General features: G+C 43.7%; 1 protein-coding gene across 1 annotated transcript in view; it reads left to right on the top strand.

Moving 5' to 3' along the window:
- me1 (malic enzyme 1, NADP(+)-dependent, cytosolic) overlaps positions 1 to 24,669 on the top strand; it is a 254,649-nt gene that overhangs the window by 226,291 nt on the left and 3,689 nt on the right. The window contains exons 6-11 of the mRNA XM_084336576.1: positions 5,878 to 5,987; positions 9,005 to 9,102; positions 12,106 to 12,219; positions 15,400 to 15,505; positions 17,148 to 17,290; positions 24,059 to 24,232. Coding sequence (XP_084192702.1) covers positions 5,878 to 5,987; positions 9,005 to 9,102; positions 12,106 to 12,219; positions 15,400 to 15,505; positions 17,148 to 17,290; positions 24,059 to 24,232 — 745 coding nt within the window. The remainder of the gene's footprint in view (positions 1 to 5,877; positions 5,988 to 9,004; positions 9,103 to 12,105; positions 12,220 to 15,399; positions 15,506 to 17,147; positions 17,291 to 24,058; positions 24,233 to 24,669) is intronic.

The following is a 24,669-nucleotide window of genomic DNA, read 5'->3' as shown; positions in this document are numbered from 1 at the left end:
ATTCTCTCTCTCTCACACTCACACACACACGCACACACACACACACACACACACACACACACACACACACACACACACAACACACACACACACACACACACAGCACACACACACACACACAACACACACACGCACACACAGCATGTTGACAACTCACATAAGCAGGGCCGGACTGGGGCAATAATTCAGGCTGGGAAATATAGTGTGAAATATAGCCCCAGTCAGGCCACTTTCTAAGTGGGGGTCCCCCACCAGGAATTATTTTGTTACAAAGACTTCATTTCCTGCATTCTGGTGCAGGCATTTTAGAATTTTGACCCTTTTGATTCAGTGTTTGTGATGGGCATCACAAATTATTGTAAAAAAAAAAAAAAAAACATATTCAATACATTTTTCGAATTGTAACCCTTTAAATGCCAGTTTGTGTGATGGCATCACAAATTATTGTTAAAAAAAACACACAAAAAGTAAAATATTTTCAATATATCAAATGCAAAGTAAATTTTTCTGGGGGGGATTATTACAGGCTAGGCATGAGTATTTCATTTTTTTTATCTGACATTACAAAAAATCTAAAAATAAAAATGGTTATGATCAGGGCTGAAGTTGAATAAAAGATTGTTTAGACTGCATTACTCTCTGTCACAGTGATCTCCTGGTTGTTCCACACTTAGGTTATCTAACTATCGCACCGCCGCAACTAGAAACACTGGCCTGGCCTGCTTCTAAGTTCAGTGGCCTGACTGAATTTTTATATAGTTCTCAAACTATATAGTTCTCAAACTATATAGTTCTCAAACTGTGGTATATATATATATATATATATATATATATATATATATATATATATATATATATATATATATACCACAGTTTGAGAACCACTGCTATAGATAACTATGTTAACTACTATAACTATATCTATAGATGTGTTATAGATAACTATGTTAACTACTATAACTATATCTATAGATGTGCTATAGATAACTATGTTAACTACTATAACTATATCTATATATGTGCTATAGATAACTATGTTAACTACTATAACTATATCTATAGATGTGCTATAGAATGATAACTATGTTAACTACTATAACTATATCTATAGATGTGCTATAGATAAACTATGTTAACTACTATAACTACATCTATAGATGTGCTATAGATAACTATGTTAACTACTATAACTATATCTATATATGTGCTATTAAACTTAGAGCACATAGAAAGAGCTTTTAGAAAGGTGCTTTTAGAAAGGTACGGAATTAAAGTATTGCATTTCCTCCAAAAAGATTATTTAAATGTATCATAAAAAAAAATTGCAGGTCCAACATTTATGTTGCAGGCTTTGTGCTTCCCATTTCCCCACATGGAATGCACCGGATTGGATAAATTACATGCTGGTGCTCTAGTGAGACATCTTGTAGCTGAATGTCATCTATAGCACCTTTAAGTAATAATAATAATAATAATAATAATAATAATAATAATAATAATAATAATAATAATAATAATAATAATAATAATAATAATAATAATAATAATAATAATAATAATAATAATAATAATAATAATAATAATAATAATAATAATAATAATAATAATAATAATAATAATAATAATAATAATAAAAATAAAAATAAAAATAATAATAATAATAATAATAATAATAATAATAACAATAACAATAATAATAATAATCAACTTTATTTGTAAAGCACCGTTCATACAGGAATTGCAGCTTAAAGTGCTTCACAGCAGTAAAATAGACATACAATGAGCATAAAATAGACAGAATAAAAGCAATGCAAGGGTTTCATTGAGTAAGTGATTCATATTAGTGTTCAAGTTCTTTAATAGTTGTCATACAGAAGTACAGAATACTTTCATACAAAATGTTTCTTACTGTTACGCTCCAGAGACTGTGCTAGACAAGATAGTATCAAATAACATAATATAGCATGTAATTTAGAAGAAGAAAAATGAGGTCACAGTGTTCGGTATAGACATATGTACAATGTTCTGAGTTACCATATAATATACAATACTATGCAGTGTACTAATGTACAGTACTATCTAGTGCAAAGCAGAAATGGGATGAGGTACAATTTTAGGTACAATTTACAGTAAGGTGTACGAGTTGTAGTGCAATCCTTCATCAATAAATATAAAGTGTGGGGAGTGGGTGCTACAGTGTGTTTGTTTAAAGTGGGTGTGTGCTATAAAGTGTGTGGAGTGGGTGCTACAGTGTGTTTGTTTAAAGTGAGTGTGTGCGTGTGGATGTGTGTGCTATGTGCGTTTGGTGGTTGTTGTTGTGTAGTGTTCATTCATTGTTCGTTTAGCAGCCTGATGGCCTGGGGATAGAAGCTTCTTCTGAGTCTTTCTGTATTCAAAACCTTTGATTGACCGTGGCTTCATGTTTACACGGATCGAGAACCCACAGGTTCCCCTGTGTCACAGTGTTGCCACCAACAATGCAGCCACAACAACGTTGTCAGTGAGACAGGAACCGCCTCTCCTCACAGCTTACCCAGTTCACAACTTCACACTTCCTGGCACGAAGCAGTAGAACTAAATAAACTAAACCCATCAGATGTATGTCTGTACGTGAGAGCCTACATGACGTAGAGCTGTTCCCTGCACATGCCTGCAACTAAAAGGTTTACGTTGTTTCCAAAATATTTCTAGGTGGTCCTAGGTGGTTTGAAGTAAAACGTTATCGCACCCCTGCAACTGTGAGTTTGATGGAACGGAAACTGTTCTCAAATCGTTTTCAAAGCTTAAGTGTTAACCATACAAGGCCTTAGTTCAGCCTGAACTGGTGTGACCTCCCTAGCGGTGAAGCCTAGCCACACAAGAGGGCGCTACGTGGCCCAACGGCAGGCTGTGCTGTCGCCTGTTTCCCTAGAAAACCTATAAGACCCGACACAATGAAAACTTTATGGTTCTCCTCTTGGCTTCATTATTCTTCCTCCATAGAGCTTTGCCTCAGTGCTGCTCTGATAGAAAACACATTTCTATACACACTGGTCCTGGTCAGCCAGCCAGCCAGCCAACCAACCAGTCAGTCCGTCACCCAGCCAGTCAGTCAGTCAGTCACCCAACCAGCCAGCCAGCCAACCAGTCAGTAATTCAGTCAGTCAATGTGTTCTGCTGATATGATATGTGCTGAGGCAGCGATGGTTCTCCTCCAATCGGGACGTGACGTTTTAACATCACTGAACCTGATTCTCCTCTTCATCCCCCTCTTCTTTATGACCCTCTTCCTCTCCTCCACCTCAGCCTTCTCTTCCTCATCTCCACCTCATCCTTCTCTTCCTCACCTCCATCTCATCCTTCTCTTCCTCATCTCCACCTCATCCTTCTCTTCCTCATCTCCACCTCATCCTTCTCTTCCTCACTTCCACCTCATCCTTCTCTTCCTCACCTCCATCTCATCCATCTCTTCCTCTCCTCTGTCCCATCCTTGTCTTTATGACCCTCTTCCTATCCTCCGCCTCATCCTTCTCTTCTTTATGACCCTCTTCCTCTCCTCCGCCTCATCCTTCTCTTCCTCTCCTCCACCTCATCCTTCTCTTCTTTATGACCCTTCTCTTCTTTATGACCATCTTCCTCTCCTCCGCCTCATCCTTCTCTTCTTTATGACCCTCTTCCTCTCCTCTTCATCCTCCTCTTCCGCTCCTCCGCCTCGTCTTTCTTCCCCCGGAAACTTAAGCAGTTTAGCAGCCGCTGGTCGACTGGGAAACAGCTTTGCTGATTCATATTCAATAAGCTGTGAGAGAAGTACAGAGGAGGGATCTTTACCATATGCTGTATGAGAGAGAGAGAGAGAGAGAGAGAGAGAGAGAGAGAGAGAGAGAGAGAGAGAGAGAGAGAGAGAGAGAGAGAGAGAGAGAGAGAGAGAGAGAGAGAGAGAGAGAGAGAGAGAGAGACAGACAGACAGACAGACAGACAGACAGACAGACAGACAGACAGACAGACAGACAGACAGACAGACAGACAGAGAGACAGAGAGACAGAGAGACAGACAGAGAGACAGAGATATGGAGAGACACAGACAGACTGAGAGACAGAGATATGGAGAGACACAGACAGACTGAGAGATATGGAGAGACAGAGAGAGAGATGAGGGGGAGAGAGACACAGAGAGAGATGGAGAGAGACAGAGAGAGAGAGAGAGAGATAGAGAGAGACAGAAATGGAGAAAGCAAGAGATCGAGAGAGAGATGGAGAGAGATAGAGAGAGAGCGAGAGATGGAGAGAGAGAGAGACAGAGAGAGAGAGAGAGTGAGAGATGGAGAGAGCGAGAGATGGAGCGAGAGATGGAGAGAGCGAGAGATAGAGAGAGAGCAAGATATGGAGAGAGAGATATGGAGAGAGAGTGAGAGATATGGAGAGAGACGGAGAGAGATGGAGAGAGAGAGAGAAATGGAGCTGTTTTTTTGAGAGAGGGTGAGACAAAGCAGCCTCAAGGCTTCAGAAACCGATATTTCAATGAAAAGGATTTGAAACACGTCGCCTGACCTCACCCTCTCATCTGTGTGATTGACAGGCCTGTTCCCGGGTGTCGTGGCCCGTAGGGGTTGCAGCCAGCATTGAACTCGAGGGCCGCTCTCTCTGTTTGCTTGGCCCGTACCCAATTTCCTCCCTCACAGCGGGCCACTGAAAGGGGAGCGCTGGGGTTTTCATTAGGCTTGAGCCGACCTCGCCCCTCTCCTCCTATTGTGTCAGCCTGACACCGGGCCCTCGGTTAAACAGTAAAGGTTATACGACTGTGTTTTCATAGTTTTACAATAGCTGGAGAGTAATTGTCCAAAGGGCCTGGGAACGCAGGTCTGTCCCTCTCCCTGCTAAACACCATTCACCCACTTATAATACCCTGCTTATTTCTGTATGATGTTTTCTGTATGATGTTTTATTGAAGGTTGTTGTGGGTTGAAGCTGCTGTGCGGTGTGTGTGTGTGCGTGTGTGTGTGTGTGTGTGTGTGTGTGTGTGTGTGTGTGTGTGTGTGTGTGTGTGTGTGTGTGTGTGTGTGTGTGTGGTGGTTGGCGGTTGGCGGTGCTACAGTAGGTGGTCTGTGGACCTGCTTGTAAAGTAGACTAGCGCTGTCTTTACTGGATGTCTGGGTGGGCCATGTATTCTCTTCCACGAAATACAGTGATTTAGTGGTTCCGCTTCTCCTGACGTCCCTCAGTGAGAGTCATTGTGAGGTGCGCTTGTAAACTGGAGAACAGGTGTCATCTCGTCAAAAAGCCTTGTCTAAAGGAAATACTATACAGCCAGCCTCAGGGCCCTTGAGTCCAGTCCCAAGTATTACTTCTCAAGATAACAGATTACACTGAACTTACTTATGTACATTTCCTAATACATTGTGTAATATGTACACAAGACACAAACAGTCATCACCTTATCCCTGTGAGTTAATTTCCATTCTCTTCAAGTTGATTCTACTCCCTACCACAGTGAAACAGCGCCCCCCTCAGGACAAACCTCTCAACATGTGTCTTTACTGCCTCTCACCGGGCCTTGAAAGCAGTCGGTGTGAGTGTGTGCGTGTGAGTGAGTGTGTGTGTGTGTGTGTGTGTGTGTGTGCGCGCGTGGGTGTGCGCGCGTGGGTGTGCGCGTTTGGGTGTGCGCACGTGGGTGTGTGTGTGGGTGTGCGCGTGTGCGCGTGTGAGTGTGTGTGTGTGTGTGTGTGTGTGTGTGTGTGTGTGTGTCTCAAGGCTCAGACAGGTCCATGGCCTCATTTCCATGGTCCCTTTGCAACAGATCTTTCTGCAAAAGTGTGATGTACTGTGTTAATGAACAGATCGCTCCTCATCGTTAGGATCTCCTGTCACAGCCTCATTAAACACAGCTCTCCTGGTGTTCAGGTACGGGATGGACTGCCTCATTCAGTTTGAGGACTTCGCCAACACCAACGCTTTCCGTCTGCTGAGCAAGTATCGCAACGAGTACTGCACCTTCAACGATGACATCCAAGGTAACGCACACCCATCCATCCTTCCATCCATCCATCCCCCATACATACACCCATCCACCCATCCATCCATCCATACATCCATCCACCCACCCACCCACCCATCCATCCACCCACCCATCCACCCATCCATCCACCCATACATACATCCATCCACCCATCCACCCATCCATCCATCCACCCATCCATCCACCCATCCACCCATCCACCCATCCATCCACCCATCCATCCATCCATACATCCATCCTTCCATCCATCCATCCACCCATCCATCCACCCATACATACATCCATCCACCCTTCCATCCATACATACACCCATCCATCCATCCATCCATCCATCCATCCATCCACCCATCCATCCACCCATCCATCCACCCATACATACACCCATCCATCAATATATCCATCAATCCATCCATCCATACATCCACCCATCCATCCACCCATCCCTCCATCCATCCATCCATACATCCACCCATCCATCCACCCATACATCCATCCACCCATCCATCCATCCACCCATCCACCCATCCATCGATCCATCCATCCATCCCTCCATCCACCCATCCACCCGTACATCCATCCACCCATCCATCCATCCACCCATACATCCATCCATCCACCCATCCATCCACCCATCCATCCATCCATCCACCCATCCATCCATCCCTCCATCCACCCATACATCCATCCATCCACCCATCCATCCATCCATCCACCCATCCATCCACCCATCCACCCATCCATCCACCCATCCATCCACCCATACACCCATCCACCCATCCATCAATCTATCCATCCATCCACCCATCCATCCACCCATCCATCCATCCATCCATCCACCCATACATCCATCCACCCATCCATCCATCCATCCATCCACCCATCCACCCATCCATCCACCCATCCATCCACCCATACATCCATCCATCCACCCATCCATCCCTCCATCCACCCATCCACCCGTACATCCATCCACCCATCCATCCACCCATACATCCATCCATCCACCCATCCATCCATCCACCCATCCATCCACCCACCCACCCACCCACCCACCCACCCACCCACCCACCCACCCACCCACCCACCCATCCACCCACCCATCCACCCATCCATCCATCCATCCCTCCATCCACCCATCCATCCATCTATCCATCCATCCATCCATCCACCCACCCATCCACCCATACATCCATCCACCCATCCATCCACCCATCCATCCACCCATCCATCCATCCACCCATCCATCCATCCACCCATCCACCCATCCATCCATCCATCCATCCATCCATCCACCCATCCTCAGTGCCTCTCATACATACAGGTTTATTAGTGGTGGCCCACCATAGTGATCAGTCAGACCCACCACAAATACATTCCCCAAGGTGATAAAATGATGCATGAACACGTCTGACACCCCCCCCCCAACCTCATCTAATGTTCCTCCATCCATCCATCCAAAGACAGTATTCCTCTGAATCCCTGTGGATATCATTGCTAAAAATATTGTCAGCTTGCCAATCAATGAGACGGTTGATTGGTCACACTGTGTGTGTGTGTATGTGTGTGTATGTATGTGTGTGTGTGTGTGTGTGTGTGTGTGTGTGTGTGTGTGTGTGTGTAGGTGTGTGTAGGTGTGTGTGTGTGTGTGTGTGTGTGTAGGTGTGTGTAGGTGTGTGTGTGTGTGTGTGTGTGTAGGTGTGTGTAGGTGTGTGTGTGTGTGTGTGTGTGTGTGTGTGTGTGTGTGTGTGTGTGTGTGTGTGTGTGTGTGTGTGTGTGTGTGTGTGTGTGTGTGTGTGTGTGTGTGTGTGGAGGAGGATAATTGTGTTTCTGTGTCAAATAAAAGCCAACATTCCCTTAGAATGACCCGTAATTAGAGACAACTAGATACTCTGATTTCACAAGGATAATTGAAAGCACATTTTCTCAGTGGTTATTCTGTCTCTGAGTAAATTGTTGTTGGTATTAAATGTAGCAGTGTCTCAGCGGGGATAATTAGATGTTGTTAGCGTGGCTGTACTGATGAGCTGGCGTTAAAGGAACAGAGTAGCTCACCTACATTTCAGAATCACTTTATTTGTCTCCTTGCAGTACCTTGGACAATACCGGTACTAAAAATGTATTAAAACTGCCACAAAACAAATTGTTCTGTGAGTAAGACTTTTTCACAACTTCACCAAAATAAATGCTGATTTATTTTGCACATAATCTCACACACATCCAAAAGAAAGTAAATTAATTTGAATATGGCCACCGGTGATGTCATCAGGGACATTGACTCCTTGTGTTGTGTTAATTAAAGCTCAATGAAATGATAAGGCAACAGTCTGTAAGACAAGGTATTGCTATTTCTTCATCTACATCATTTCATGGAGTAATTAACACAAGGATTCAGTGTCCCGATGACATCACTGGTGGCCATTGAAACTTGTTTACTCTCAATGACAAAATAAATGAATCTATGCTAAACAGTTTTGGGATGTTGTGTGCAACATAAATCAGCATTTGTTTTTTTTGGGTGAAGTACCCCTTTAAAAGTTTAGAGCACTGACTTGTTCAATACATTAACTACTCAGAGAGTTCAGGTCATGCAGTCTGAGTTGGGGAAGTTGGAATTACATGAAGCGTATTGCTCAGAATATATAGTATGACCTATTCTTCCTTATCTAGGCCAGGGAATAGAATAAGGATGTTATACACAGTAGATAGATTACATCACCATTACGATTACATTACGTCACTCAGGACTGATAAGAAAACTGCTTTGACAACTCTCTTCCTACTAATCAAAGCTGCTTCTGTTTCTCACACCATGAAGCACCATCTTCACCGTCTGCATCTCATTCATAATTCATCTCTCATTTCAACTTAGCTCTGTCACTTTGGCTTTTGCCTCCTTCAGTGCTTTTTTATTCGCTGCACTAACTACAGACAGACTTTGAGGAATGTTAAGTCACGTGAAGAGTGTTAATAATGTGGACATAAATGATTGACAGGCTGTTGTGATGTCCTCAGGCACAGCGGCGGTGGCTGTGGCCGGGCTCCTAGCTGCCCTCCGCATCACCAAGAGCAACATGTCTGACCACACCGTTGTGTTCCAGGGTGCAGGGGAGGTATGTATCACTGTAGATCAAATAATGAGGGGTCAAGGGTCACTGACCAGGGCCCATAATCACGTTCTGAGTCACAGTGTTGGATCGACGGGCCCTTTCAATGGGGCATTACCATCTCATGCACTGTCTAGATCAGGGGTCTCATCTCATCTCATGCACTGTCTAGATCAGGGGTCTCATCTCATCTCATGCACTGTCTAGATCAGGGGTCTCATCTCATCTCATGCACTGTCTAGATCAGGGGTCTCATCTCATCTCATGCACTGTCTAGATCAGGGGTCTCATCTTATCGCATGCACTGTCTAGATCAGGGGTCTCATCTCATCTCATGCACTGTCTAGATCAGGGGTCTCATCTCATCGCATGCACTGTCTAGATCAGGGATCTCATCTCATGCACTGTCTAGATCAGGGGTCTCATCTCATGCACTGTCTAGATCAGGGGTCTCATCTCATCTCATGCACTGTCTAGATCAGGGGTCTCATCTCATCTCATGCACTGTCTAGATCAGGGGTCTCATCTCATCTCATGCACTGTCTAGATCAGGGGTCTCATCTCATGCACTGTCTAGATCAGGGGTCTCATCTCATCTCATCTCATGCACTGTCTAGATCAGGGGTCTCATCTCATCTCATGCACTGTCTAGATCAGGGGTCTCATCTCATCTCATGCACTGTCTAGATCAGGGGTCTCATCTCATCTCATGCACTGTCTAGATCAGGGGTCTCATCTCATCTCATGCACTGTCTAGATCAGTGGTCTCATCTCATGAAAAATATCTATTTTACATGTTATGTCAATTGTATCAGAATTGGTGATGATGCAAATACTGGTATTGGATATAGCCCCCCCCCCCTCCCCCAAAATCACACATACACACATTTCCATTGAATTCCTGGATTTGTCACACATTGAATCATGTTAGAGTGTAAGTATTAAGTAAAATAAATTAGGAATGTTAGATATTGGCTTTTTTACCAATATCCGATATACCGATATTGTCCAACTCTTAATTTCCGATACCGATATCAACCGATTCCAATACCGATGCAGGGTTTCCCCCCAATTTTTTTTTACAATTATTTCAGGTAACTAACATTACATATCTCTTGTCATGGAATTAACACAACATTATGCATACTTTTGACAATACAAGTATGCATTGATGTGTTAATTTCACTGGATGCATTCAACAAGGCATTCTAAATGTAAACATTATCTGTGCATCTCCCCTTTTCTTCTCTCTCTCCCTCTGGTTCTCACTCTCCCTTTCTCTTTTTCCCTCTCTCTCTTTCCTTCTCTCTCCCTTATTTATTGTAATTGTCCTTGTATACTATTGCTACTGTAATTTTTTATTATATTTACTTGTATGCATGTACATAACCTTGTTTTTGGTGCAGCCTCCCCCCCCTCCTTTTGTATATAAGAATTTGTTCTTACTTGCTTGCCTGGGTAAATAAATGTTAAATAAAAATGTTAAAAAAAGATTTTTATATATTTTTTAAACCGATACCGATAATTTCCGATATTGCATTTTAATGCCAATATCGGACATCTCTAAAAGCAATGGATCAGTCCTCTATATGAGACGATACTGACAGTTAAGGACTCCTATCCGCAGTGTCTCCCTAATGGGGAAGTTTGCACTGTGAGACAAGCAGACCTTTCTATTCTGGAGACAAAGCTACTTCTTCCAGCGCTATTGGTCTCCTGTCGGTAAAGGGGAACCTGTTTAAAGTGTCTCTTGTTTTACAGCGTGCCGGAGCGCAGCAGACTGAATGATTACCCTTAATAACAGCAGGAATAATTGCAGGCTAATGTATCCAGCTCCCTTTCCTAATGGCAAGGCAGGACCGCCATGTCCGCAGTTAACAAGACATGGCCATAAAACTGACATTGGCACTAATCATCTCTAATAGGAAGCCAGGAGGGAATATCTTTAATAGCCTAAGGCAGGGAGGTCCATCTTGTGTGGAAGGCATAAATTGCATTTCTATAAAAGTAACTGCTATATCAGTCCACTGTATCCGTAAGAGCATAGATAGACTGTTTTTAAAACAAGTAAAGAGTTAAGAGTAGCGATTGTAATACAACACTGACAACTAGAACTAAATAGCAGATAGCATCAATCCACCTTTGATGCGTCCAATCTTTTGCTGTCAATAACAACCGTTTTTACCCACAGCGTTTTAAGTGATGCAGCAGTGAAAGCTAGCTACTGTATCTTATTGCTAGCGAAATAGCGAAATAGCATCAGCCATAAAGCCATACTGTGAGGGTGAGTTTGTGAAAACATGCATGCTGAAGGCTGTGAAAATTGTGTGCCCTGACGGACGACAAAGCACCCTCCCCAGATGCGTTTCCATATCTCAACAGAAAGCAATACCACTCCATCAACGTTCAAATAATTTGCAACGACCAGAACCACCTGTTCAACCTGGTCTCCCGCTTCCCAGGAGGTGTACATGACTCCTACATCTTACAGAACAGATCTGTGGGTGTGCAGCTCGAGCAAGGAGACACTGGAGATGCATGGCTAATTAGTAGTATGAATGTGAATCTAATTGCAAATTGCTTTCTCGCTACATTACCTGTTGAATCCGTTTGCACACAGCCCTGTGTTGGATGGTCTTATAAGGAGCTGGCGGGGCGTTTCTGTATGCAAATTCAGGTGTACGAGAATGCGCTATCAGTTTAAGAATGAGTGACGTTCTTCATATTGGGGGCATATTGGAGTGACAGCTGCTCTCCCCCTCCTGCTTGTCACCAAGGATAGTAAAATCGAGGCGATGTCACCAAAGATGTCACTCGTCATTTCAGACATTGGGGTGTGACAAATGAGCAGTTACAATTTGGCCGCATTTCCATCTATTTGGTCCCCGAATACAGCGCGATCTGAGCATGTTCCATACCCTGTCTACCATTGGACGGCTGACTGGTGACTCAACCTACATTTATTAGCCTTGCTCGTCACTCTCTTCCTCACTTTTATCTTTTACCCAGGCTGCAATGGGAATAGCTGACCTCATCACCATGGCGATGGAGAAGGAGGGACTTCCTAAGGAGGAGTGTTTGAGAAAGATCTGGATGGTTGACTCCAAGGGTCTTATCGTTAAGGTAACCCTATCTCTGCCCACGGTCACACCGTCACACTAAGTACATTAAAGCTAGAGGGGACGCGTGTAGTCTTTTACCAACACACTTGCAGTACCGCATTCGGGTTCCGCGATCTGATTGGCCGCGCGTTTAGTTCAGTTAGCTGGATAAACCATGGCCACACCCTCGCAAAGAAATACCAGCTCGCTTCCTGAAATAATTCTCACAGTCTAGATCCCATTATACCATTCTGAATTATGTTTTTGTGATTCGTTTTTCTAGAGGGGGCTTTTGAAATGTAAAATAATAGACATAAAATGCTGATACTAAATTTACTTTGTCCTAAATAATGCACAAATAATAATATACGGCGCTCGCGAGGTGCGATATACACATTATAGTTAAACTCGTTCCGAATAAGTAGATACAAACAAGCCCAAAGAGTATCTAATTGATACGAATTAATAGATACTTATGAGGATATCTGTACTGTATGCGCTCGGCTTAGGTATCATGTACTTTATATATAAATACATGGTTCCCAAAGTTTTCAAGGCTCGACCCCCGAAATAAGAGAGGCTTGGAGGGAGCTACAGTTTCACTATTAATCAGGTTTTAATCTGTTTCGGACATCATCCATACATGCATTGAATTGATTAACCTTTGGTTTATACCAGTGACACCAGTCATCTTAATCACCTTTTTGTTCATCATCAGATAACACTAACAGTGCTTGAACAGATAAATGCATTTTCTCAAATTCATTCATCAAAAAGTCAAAGACTTGCAATTGCTCATTAATTTTCTCAAGTCACGTCCACGTCATCAAATCAAACAGCGCATCTCCTCAAACATTTTAATCCCAGTTACAATATCACAATAACGTGTGAGTGACAGTGACAATTCAACAATCGACATATACAGATTCGTCGTAATTCATATCCACAATCCATGCATGAAGACTTCAATTTATGCTTGAATGAAACAAAATCCAGGCGCTCCGTTAAACATCCACAGCTGAGAATATGAAAGGAATCAGAGCCAAACGAGCGATAGGTTTCATTCATTAAAAACATCCCTGCGGGATTCACATTTGCAATGCTGCGCGTTATTAAAATAACCACATAATGTGTATATCGCACCTCGCTAGCACCGTATATATAACATGCATTATTTAGGACAAAGTCAATTTAGTATCAGCATTTTAGGTCTATTATTTTACATTTCAAAAGCCCCCTCAGAATGGTATAATGGGATCTAGACTGAGAATTATTTCAGGAAGCGAGCTGGGATTTCTTTGCGAGGGTGTGGCCATGGTTTATCTAGCTAACTGAACTAAACGCGCAGCCAATCAGATCGCGGAACCCGAACGCGGAACTGCAAGTGTGTTGGTAAAAGACTACACGCAGAGCGGACAGCATAGCCAGCGTTCTCACAACTACCACTAGAGGCATATTCAGAAAACTCCACCCATTTTCTACCCAGAAGACAACACTGCTTCTTCCTCATGGGTGTATTTCCTGCTGCTCCCATCTGTTCAATCTTTGCTGCATCCAGAGGAAGATGAATGGACTATAATAGGTCTCTCCTAGCTTTGTGTTCATGCAGGCTATGGTTCCAGTGAACAAGGCTTTCTAGTAGGGATGCTCAATATTGGCTTTTTTACCGATACCGATATACCGATATTGTCCAACTCTTAATTTCCGATACCGATATCAACCGATACCGATATATGAAGGGTTTCCCCCCCCCCCCCCCCCCAAAAAACTGAAAAATTTCAGGTAATTAACATTACATATCTCTTGTCGTGTAATTAACACAACATTATGCATACTTTGACAATAAATAAAATAATAATTTGTTCTTACTTGCTTGCCTGGGTAAATAAAGGTGCCTGGGTAAATAAAGGTTAAATAAATGTAAAAAAAAAAAAAAAAAAAAAAGATTGAAACCCAATACCGATATTTTCCGATATCACATTTTTATGCCGATATCGGCCGATAATATCGGACATCCCTACTTTCTAGTATACATTTCTCTCTCTGATAAGGCAGGGGATTTAGAATTCATAACATCCAGTTATTTAGTGTTAGAAATATGGCTTTTAACAATTGGAACATTAACAAAACATGAAATCCTTTGGTGAAAGGATTAACCCAATAATTTTTGTTATAGGTGGGGAAAAGGCACATGGGCTTGAGAGGTCTATGGGGATCATTCTCCTCATGGTAGGACTAATGGGGAGCCGTTAGGTGGCGGTTAACATGAGAGCGGTCAGCCAACCCCTCAAGTTTTCAAGTTTGTTTGTTTAATTATCACAATAAAATACACATACTTTACGGTGAAATGCTTGGTTCTGTATGAGAGTGTGCTTCATACAGTAAAGAAAAGTAAGTAAGAAAGTAAGTAAAAGTAAGTAAAGAGGAATATACAATATACGTATTATCTAAAGTACAACCTAGGTACAATCTAAGTACAGTGAGTAAAAATGAGTAAACAAACAGTGAGGTACAATCCAGAAAATGAGGTACAAAACTTTGAGGTAAGGTGCAAATGCAAATGAGGTATGAATGTAGTGCAAATCTCTTTAATAATAGATAAATATAATGTTTAACCTCTTAATTTGCTCACCGGTGCGACGCGCCACTTTGCCGACCTCTAGTGACTCGGTGTGCATTTTTTTCCTACAATATATATATCGAATTAAAGCCGTATTTGTTGCCTGTCGATTGCCGACAAAATCCGTTCAGCGGTTCTCGAGTTACAGAAAACTGAAAAACCTCCCATTTTCCCCCTCCCATTTTACCAATATTGCTCCTAATCACTCATTTCTGAACAGATTGTTATGAAATTTGTACTATATATAAGACGTCAGGCTATGGACCCAGGGGGTTTTCCAGCTCACAATTTTTTTTTGGATATACTACTTCTGGATATTGCAACTACTACAGAAAAACGTGATTAACACGTTTTTCTACAACTCAAGTTCAGACCTATGTTACTCTATTTCAGCACTAAAAGTTACTCTTCCATTCCTCCTCCTCCCCTCCTTTGCTCTACCTTCACCCTCTTCTCCCTCTCCTCCTCCTCCTCATCTTCCCCCTTCTCCCTCTCCTCCTCTACCTCCTCCCTCTCGTCCTCCTCTTCCCCCTTCTCCCTCTCCTCTACCTCCTCCTTCTCCTCCTCCTCTCTGATCCTCAGGGTCGAGACCACCTGACCCACGAGAAGGAGAGGTTTGCTCATGAACATCCACAGATGAAGAAACTGGAGGACGCGATTCAGGAGCTCAAACCAACAGCTATCATTGGTGAAACATTTATTTATTTATTTCATTTAAAGCCCAAACCCATCATGTCTTTGATCATATCAATGCCAGGGATCAGTGCGGGTGTTTTCACATCTGAGCTGTTTGGTTTGTTTCATTCCAACCCTGGAACCGTTTCGTCAGACAGTCCTGCTGGTATGGGGTGGTGTGAAACAACAACCCAACTCTGGTGCTGACCAAACAACTCAACTCTGGTGCTGACCAAACAACTCAACTCTGGTGCTGACCAAACAACCCAACTCTGGTGCTGACCAAACAACTCAACTCTGGTACTGACCAAACAACTCAACTCTGGTGCTGACCAAACAACCCAACTCTGGTGCTGACCAAACAACCCAACTCTGGTGCTGACCAAACAACTCAACTCTGGTACTGACCAAACAACCCAACTCTGGTTCTGACCAAACAACCCAACTCTGGTTCTGACCAAACAACCCAACTCTGGTGCTGACCAAACAACCCAACTCTGGTGCTGACCAAACAACCCAACTCTGGTTCTGATCAAACAACTCAACTCTGGTTCTGACCAAACAACCCAACTCTGGTGCTGACCAAACAACCCAACTCTGGTGCTGACCAAACAACCCAACTCTGGTTCTGACCAAACAACCCAACTCTGGTGCTTAGTCTTCTGACCAAACAACCCAACTATAGTCCACCTGAAAACGTGGGTCTAGAGTTCGGTTCACTATGTCTAGGTCATATAGCAGCGGCAGGCGTGAAAAATGTATCTGGAACAGATGTGGTCTAATGAAGAGGTGAAAGCCCCAATCGAAATATGGTTAGACGGTCACATAACACAGTTGCTTGTGGTCACACAGAAAGTGTTCAAATGATTTAGCGACAGAATGATGGCAAAGGGGTTCAATCGCACAGCTGGACCCCATTTGTTTTATTTCATTGGACCTTCCTGACTCCTAGATCATGATTCACTGTGCGATTATCTTGACAGTGAATGTGATTTTTCTCCAGTGCAACGGGGGTCACACATCAGGCCAACAATTCAGATCTCACACGTTGCACTTTCAGAGCCTTGTGCACCAAACCAACACTGATCTCCATGGTAACATTATCAAACACACCATGGCAGATAGCTGTTCTATCAATTGCAGTTCTATGGCATCGGGGCAGAATCTCCTAGCAGTATACAATAATTGGAGCGTACAGTAGCTTTCTACCATGTGTGACTAAGGAAGAAGCTGCAGTTAAAACATGTTTTTTTTTTTTTTTTAACAAATGTTTTTTATTTTCCCTTTTTTAACATGAAACTAGACAAACAATACAGTAACAGTAATAATCAATGATAAATCACAGGACAATGACAGAAATAATAATAACAATAATGACAGTCCAGTAATTAAGTCAAAATGAATGTAGATTAAAAGACATAAAAATAATAAATAATGTGCTCTTGCTCGCTCTTCCTCGCTCTTTATTTCCCCTTCCCCCCCCCCCCCCCCTCAGGACCCCCACTTGGACTATACATCCACTATTTCATTTAACATCAGAAAATTACAAGTTAAAACATGTTGATTGAATCTGTCTTTCACTCTGCGACCGTCATAGATGGGGAAACTCTTCAGAAGTTTAAACTGAATATGGATCTGTGTGTCTTTATTCTCAGGCGTGGCGGCCATTGCTGGAGCTTTTACAGAACAGATCATCAGGAACATGGCTTCATTCAACGAACGACCAATCATCTTTGCCCTCAGTAACCCGACCAGCAAGGCCGAATGCACCGCTGAGCAATGCTACACGCTCACAGAGGTACTGTACTCACCTGGGATTATATTCACATTTATATTTAGTCATGTAGCTGTAGTAGAATTTACAAGTTCTGTACAACAAGTCAGCAGCAAGGTACAACTGTGGCAGCTAAGGGTAAGTCACATTGTTCATCAAACTGTGTTGAACTTGGGTGCTACAGTCATGGGTGCATAGTAGTATAGACATATTAGCATCGTAGGTAGTAATGAAGGGCATAGTAAATTCCTTAGTTAGCATGAAGTGCATGATAGTAAGACAGTAGTCGCTAGTCTCTGGGCACTAGTCTCTTTACACTTGAAATGCTGAAAAAAGTTAACTTTTCAGTTAGTGAAATGAGTTTGAGTTCTACGCTAGAGGTATGTATTGGAGAGAAAGGTCATGGTATAATCACCCTCAGGGCTTATGTCCACCGTTCAGTTGTTCCTAACAAGAAGAGAGTGTATGCGGCGGCATTCTTCAGAGCCTTTTATGTGCGACAACTTCAATCACTTCACGTTTTCCAGATTGAGCTGCGACAGTGTCAAATTAATGAACAAGCACAAAACCGCAATAGCTGCGGCCACATACAGTACACACACGCGCATTCACACACCCACACACACATTCTCACACAAACACTTGACCTCTATGCCAATTTTCAGCCTCCTAGGGTGACAACTGTGGCCGCTAGAGGACTTTTGTGGACCGACCAACCAACCAAAAGAGTGAGCTATAGAGCTGTTGGTTACAGCTCAAAACAAAACAGGGATACTCCCCATGATGGTCGTTAGCATGATGCTGATACAGTATACTGTACTTTAATGCTAATGTTGACGCCGCCATTGTAGTAGTGGGCGATTTCAATAGCGCCAATCTGAGGAAAGTATTGCCGGACTTCTATCAGCATGTGACTTGTAACACCAGAGGCGGTAACATTTTAGACCACTGTTACTCGCAATTCAAGTGTAGATACAAGGCTCATTCTGCTAGTGGCTTCGGCAAGTCTGATCATGCGGCCATCTTGCTTTCCCCAAAATATAAACAAAGTCTCAAGCGCGCCCCGGTAGTCTCGCGAGAGGTGCAGAAATGGTCTGTGGAGTCAGAGGAGACGCTACAGGCTGCGCTTGAATGCACAGACTGGAGCGTGTTCCGTGATAACACAGATAACATTAATGAATACACGGAGACAGTGCTGGACTTTGTTCGTACTTTGGTGGAAGAAACAATCCCCACTACCACAATTAGAGTTTACCCAAAACAAAAGCCCTGGGTAGACAAATCCGTCCGTGAAGCTCTGAAAGCGCGCACCACAGCATACAACGCCGGGCTCGTGGCAGGCAACATGAATGACCACAAGGTGGCGAGATACAACGTAAGGAGGACAGTAATAGAAGCAAAACGGCGCTACAGGAATAAAATTGAACTTCAGTTTGAACAGGCTGACTCCAGAGCTATGTGGCAGGGCCTCAAAACGATGACAGATTACAAAGGCACCTCCCTCAAACTGAACAGTGACATCTCCTTAGCAAATGATCTCAATACCTTCTATGCGAGGTTTGAGGCTGGGAATAACAACACCAGCCTACAAGCCATGGCAATGGGGGGGGGGGGGGGGGTCTGCTGATGGAGACTCAGTGTTCAGGGTAACAGAGCATGGGGTGAGGTGGACCTTTAAAAAAGTGAATATCAGGAAGGCAGCAGGACCGGACGGCATCCCCGGCCGCGTCCTAAAAGTCTGTGCCGACCAACTGGCCCCGGTATTCACTGGCGTATTTAACCTGTCCTTAGAACAGGCTGTCATCCCCACCTGCCTGAAGAAGTCCACTATCATCCCTGTACCTAAAAAATCCAAGCCGGCTTGCCTCAAAGACTACCGCCCTGTAGCTCTCACCTCCATAGCCATGACGTGCTTTGAGAAGCTAGTAAAGGGCTACATCTGCTCCTCCCTCCCCATCAACCTGGACCCCCTGCAATTGGCATACCGCCCCAACAGGTCCACGGAGGACGCCATAGCTCATGTGCTGCACACAGCAGCATCACACCTGGACAAGATACCATAGTCCCCTCCAAACTCTTAGCCAAGCTCAGGGACCTGGGCTTGAACTATGACCTCTGCCAGTGGGTCTTGGACTTCCTGATGGGCAGACCCCAGGTGGTGAGAGCAGGCAACTGCACCTCCTCATCCATCACCCTCAACATAGGGGCCCCCCAGGGCTGTGTTCTGAGTCCCCTCCTCTACTCCCTGTACACACATGACTGTGTGGCTCAGCAGAACAACAACACAATCATCAAATTTGCTGACGACACAGTAGTGGTGGGCCTGATCTCTGCAAACGACGAGAGGGCCTACCTGGAAGAGGTCAAGGTCCTGGCGGGATGGTGCCAGGAGAACAGCCTCTCCCTGAACGTCAGCAAAACAAAGGAGATGATTGTGGACTTTAGGAGGTCGGGGGTCAGGGACTACAGCCCCCTCAGCATCGACGGGGCACCAGTTGAGAGAGTGAACAGTTTTAAGTACCTCGGAGCCCACATATCCGAGGACTTGACATGGACCACACACATTGACAGTGTTGTGAAGAAGGCACGACAACGCCTCTACTTCCGCAGGCGCCTAAGGAAGTTCCAAGTCAGTCAGAAGATCCTTAAGAACTTCTACTCATGTACAATAGAGAGCATCCTGACTGGCAATATCACCTCCTGGTTTGGGAATAGCACCGCACAAGACCGTAGCAGACTACAGAGAGTGGCACGTTCAGCCGAACGCACAATTGGAGGGGGGCTTCCCACTCTCCAGAACATTTACAACAAGCGGTGCAGGGGTAAGGCTAAGAGAATTATCAAGGACTCCAGCCACCCAAACAACTGCCTCTTTGAACTGCTGCGGTCAGGCAAGCGATACCGGAGTCTCATGGCAAGCACAGAAAGACTCAGAAGAAGCTTCTATCCCCAGGCCATCAGGTTGCTCAATGAACAATAACACTATGCAACAACCATCAAATGCACTCACAACACACACATCCACACGCACACTCACTTTAAACAAACAACACACTGCAGCACCCACTCTCCACACTTTAGAACACCTAAACACACTTTATATTTATTGGTAAAGGATTTGCACTACAACCCATATCTCAGTACACCTTACTGTAAATTGTACCTAAATTGTACCTCATCCCATTTCTGCTTTGCACTATATAGTATTGTATATTAGTATATTGCATAGTATATTGTATATTGTATGGTAACTCAGTTACTTCTATTCTGCATCGAACATTGTACATGTATATACTGAACACTGTGTCTATGTACGTGACTTCTATTTTTACTTCTATTTTTACATGCTATACTATTTTATTTCATACTTATCTTTTGTCTAGCACAGTCTCTGGAGCGTAACAGAAAGAAGCATTTTGTATAAAAGTATTCTGTACTTCTGTATGACAACTATTAAAGAAACTTGAAACTTGAACTTGAAACTTTATAGATCAGGGGTGGCCAACCAGTCAGAAACTAAGAGCCACAAAAATGACTGTGGTACCACAAAGAGCCACACCATATACCACCGTTTCTCAACCTTTTTTTCAGTCACAGCACCCTTCATGTGTTTATAGGTCCCACCCTCTGGCCTCTGAAGTTGCTAATGTCTTTTTTATTTGGGCCTCACAGGGTTAAAAGTACCCTGTGAGACCCACGGTTGCAAAATTACAAAATCACTTTTAGCCATTTAAAAAGAAAATCTGTAAATCTTTATTTAAAAATGTTTAAGCACATGTACATAGTCAATGGGTCCTGTTGTTCAGCCTCACAATGCTCAAGTTCAAGTTCAAGTTCTTTAATAGTTGTCATACAGAAGTACAGAATACTTTCATACAAAATGCTTCTTACTGTTACGCTCCAGAGACTGTGCTAGACAAGATAGTATCAAATAACATAATAACATAATATAGCATGAATTTAGAAGAAGAAAATGAGGTCACAGTGTTCGGTATAGACATATGTACAATGTTCTGAGTTACCATATAATATACAATACACAATACTATGCAGTGTACTAATGTACAGTACTATCTAGTGCAAAGCAGAAATGGGATGAGGTACAATTTTAGGTACAATTTACAGTAAGGTGTACGAGTTGTAGTGCAATCCTTCATCCATAAATATAAAGTGTGGGGAGTGGGTGCTACAGTGTGTTTGTTTAAAGTGGGTGTGTGCTATAAAGTGTGTGTAGTGGGTGCTACAGTGTGTTTGTTTAAAGTGAGTGTGTGCGTGTGGATGTGTGTGCTATGTGTGTTTGGTGGTTGTTGTTGTGTAGTGTTCATTCATTGTTCGTTTAGCAGCCTGATGGCCTGGGGATAGAAGCTACTTCTGAGTCTTTCTGTGCTCGCCTTGAGACTCCTGTATCGCTTGCCTGACGGCAGCAGTTCAAAGAGGCAGTTGTTCGGGTGGCTCGAGTCCTTAATAATTCTCTTAGCCTTCCCCTTGCAACGCTTGTAGTAAATGTTCTGGAGGGTGGGGAGCCCCCCTCCAATTGTGCGTTCGGCTGAACGTGTCACTCTTTGTAGTCTGCTTTGGTCTTTTGCAGTGCTATTCCCAAACCAGGAGGTGATGTTGCCGGTCAAGATGCTCTCTATTGTACATGAGTAGAAGTTCTTAAGGATCTTCTGGCTGACTTGGAACTTCCTTAGGCGCCTGAGGAAGTAGAGGCGTTGTCGTGCCTTCTTCACCACACTGTTAATGTGTGTGGTCCATGTCAAGTCCTCGGATATGTAGGCTCCGAGGTACTTGAAGCTGTTGACTCTCTCAACCGGTGCCCCGTCGATGCTGAGGGGGCTGTAGTCCTTGACCCCCGACCTCCTGAAGTCCACAATCATCTCCTTTGTTTTGCTGACGTTCAGGGAGAGGCTGTTTTCCTGGCACCATCCCGCCAGGACCTTGACCTCTTCCAGGTAGGCCCTCTCGTCGTTGGCAGAGATCAGGCCCACCACCACTGTGTCGTCAGCAAATTTGACGATTGTATTGCTACTCCGCTGAGCCACACAGTCGTGTGTGTACAGGGAGTAGAGGAGGGGACTCAGAACACAGCCCTGGGGGGCCCCTATGTTGAGGGTGATGGATGAGGAGGTGCAGTTGCCTGCTCTCACCACCTGGGGTCTGCCAGTCAGGAAGTCCAAGAACCACTGGCAGAGGTCATAGCCCAAGCCCAGGTCCCTGAGCTTGGCTATGAGTATGGAGGGGACTATGGTATTGAATAGTACATGTGTTTATAGGTCCCACCCTCTGGCCTCTGAAGTTGCTAATGTATTTTTTATTTGGGCCTCACAGGGTTAACCTCTTAACACATTGAGTGCCACGGGCGCTTTTTGTCGTTAGTTCATGCCGACCTTTGAGTGCCCCAGACGCTATATATATATATATATATATTTTTTTTTTTGGGCTATTTGAATTCATATTTCATCAATCGAGCCTCGGGTTAGTGCTGCAGAGTCTCTCTGAGCTCAATTGGGAAGATACCGCCCCCTATCGTCTCTCCCTGTGTAACTGCACGCCAACTGCAAGCCAACTGAAGAGACCAAGTGATCGCCGGCCATCAGAACAGCATGGATTATGTATTTACAGTACCAACACTGTAATCAATAAGCGTGATCGATATTTGGAATGGCGATCAGGAATTGGAATAATCTTTTTGGATAACATCTGATCTCAGGTAAGGAATTTATTTTACCAGTCTTAGGATAATCAGACCTGTTTTCACAGAGATATAAGCTTTTGCCCTATGCGTGTGTGTGTGCGGGGTGATCGCTGATGAGGAAATGAGAGAATATATTTTTCAGCCCGCCTCTATAGCGTGCATAAGTACACATATACTATCGATAATCTAGCGTTTATTTGAAAACTATTCATAAATAGGCCGAATTTTTTTTGTGTATGCTAGAATATTCCAGTAAATGCCGTTTATCACGGAATCTATATATTTTCCTTGAAAACGAGGGCTGTAAAGTGTAAACCCTAACTCTGTCAAAACAGCAGTCAAAGTGTTCGATGAGCTTTCAAATTTTGAAAAAATACACTACCCAGCTCACGCCAGCCCCTGTCAATCATCTGACTTCTGGATTCACTTTTTTATTTCTCTTATTTTTTGGGATTATCTCCCACAAACCTGAACACTTAACTCATTGGACGCCACAGATTAGCCTCATCCTGTAGTATCATTACCTACAATCTCATTACCTGTGGCCGATGAGATTCCAAAAAGAATATTGCAATTATTTGATTGCCATCTGCTAGATCGTATGTCCATTTGGCCCACGCCATAACCCCCCACAGCATAATGAATCGGGCGTCCCGAAAGCGATTCAATGCGATCGGGTGAAGATCTTGATCCACGTTACTAGAAAACTCCGCCCGGATGACTTCCAATGATACACAGAGTCATACACAGAGTAACAAAGGAAGTGCGACATCGGCCGCATACCACCAGGCGGCGGTATTGGACCTTTGCAATCTCAGACACATTGCCACACAGTACCACAGCCTTCCTGGATGATTTATGAATGGAAATAGCGAATAAAAGAAATAACGATCCAATAACAAGTATACTCGTTGTGGCCGTTATTCGATTGACGGCCAATAACGAGTATACTCGTCGTTGGCGGGGAATGAGTTAATACAACACAGTATTTGGTGTCCCTGGTATTGTGGACACAAGCCATAATACAACACAGTATTTGGTGGCCTTGGTATTGGTAAATATACCAATATATATATATTTTTTTATCCCATCTGTAGGGGCGGGGCATCTTTGCCAGCGGCAGCCCGTTTGACCCTGTGACCCTGTCCGACGGGAGAAAGTTCTATCCTGGTCAGGGAAACAACGCCTACGTCTTCCCAGGCGTTGGTCTGGGGGTCTCAGCTTGCGGCCTCCGACACGTCACTGACGAGATCTTCCTCACCACCGCAGAGGTACCTGACACACACACACCACGTAGTCGAGTTTTGTCTTTTTCATTTGTTTTCTGTTTTTGTTTTCAATTTCAGTTTGGTTTCAGTTAGTTCCCAGAGTGGGTTTGCTAGTTCAGTTTGTGTTAGAAAACGTTTCAAAATGTTAGAATGAATGGAAGCAGAGCTTAAAATTCTGGGAGAGGTGTTTTTGGCCAACAGCTAGGCTAGCTGGTCTGTATCCACTTCCATTCATTTAAGCTAAGCTAGGCTAGCTTGCAGCCAGATACTAAGTTAAAAACAAAAACTGGGTGCGAAAAAAACATTTCAGTTAACTCAAATTAAAATTAAAACTAGAACTAAACAAAAAATTCAAACTAAATGGTAAATGGACCGCATTTATATAGTTATTTTATCCAAAACGCTTTACAACTTGTGCCTCACATTCACCCGTTCACTCA

Source organism: Notolepis coatsorum (genome assembly GCF_963971535.1).
Source record: "Notolepis coatsorum genome assembly, chromosome: 19".
Classification (NCBI taxonomy): Eukaryota; Metazoa; Chordata; class Actinopteri; order Aulopiformes; family Paralepididae; genus Notolepis; species Notolepis coatsorum.
Note: the sequence above shows the minus strand (reverse complement) of the source record. Positions and strands in the feature narration are given on the sequence as shown.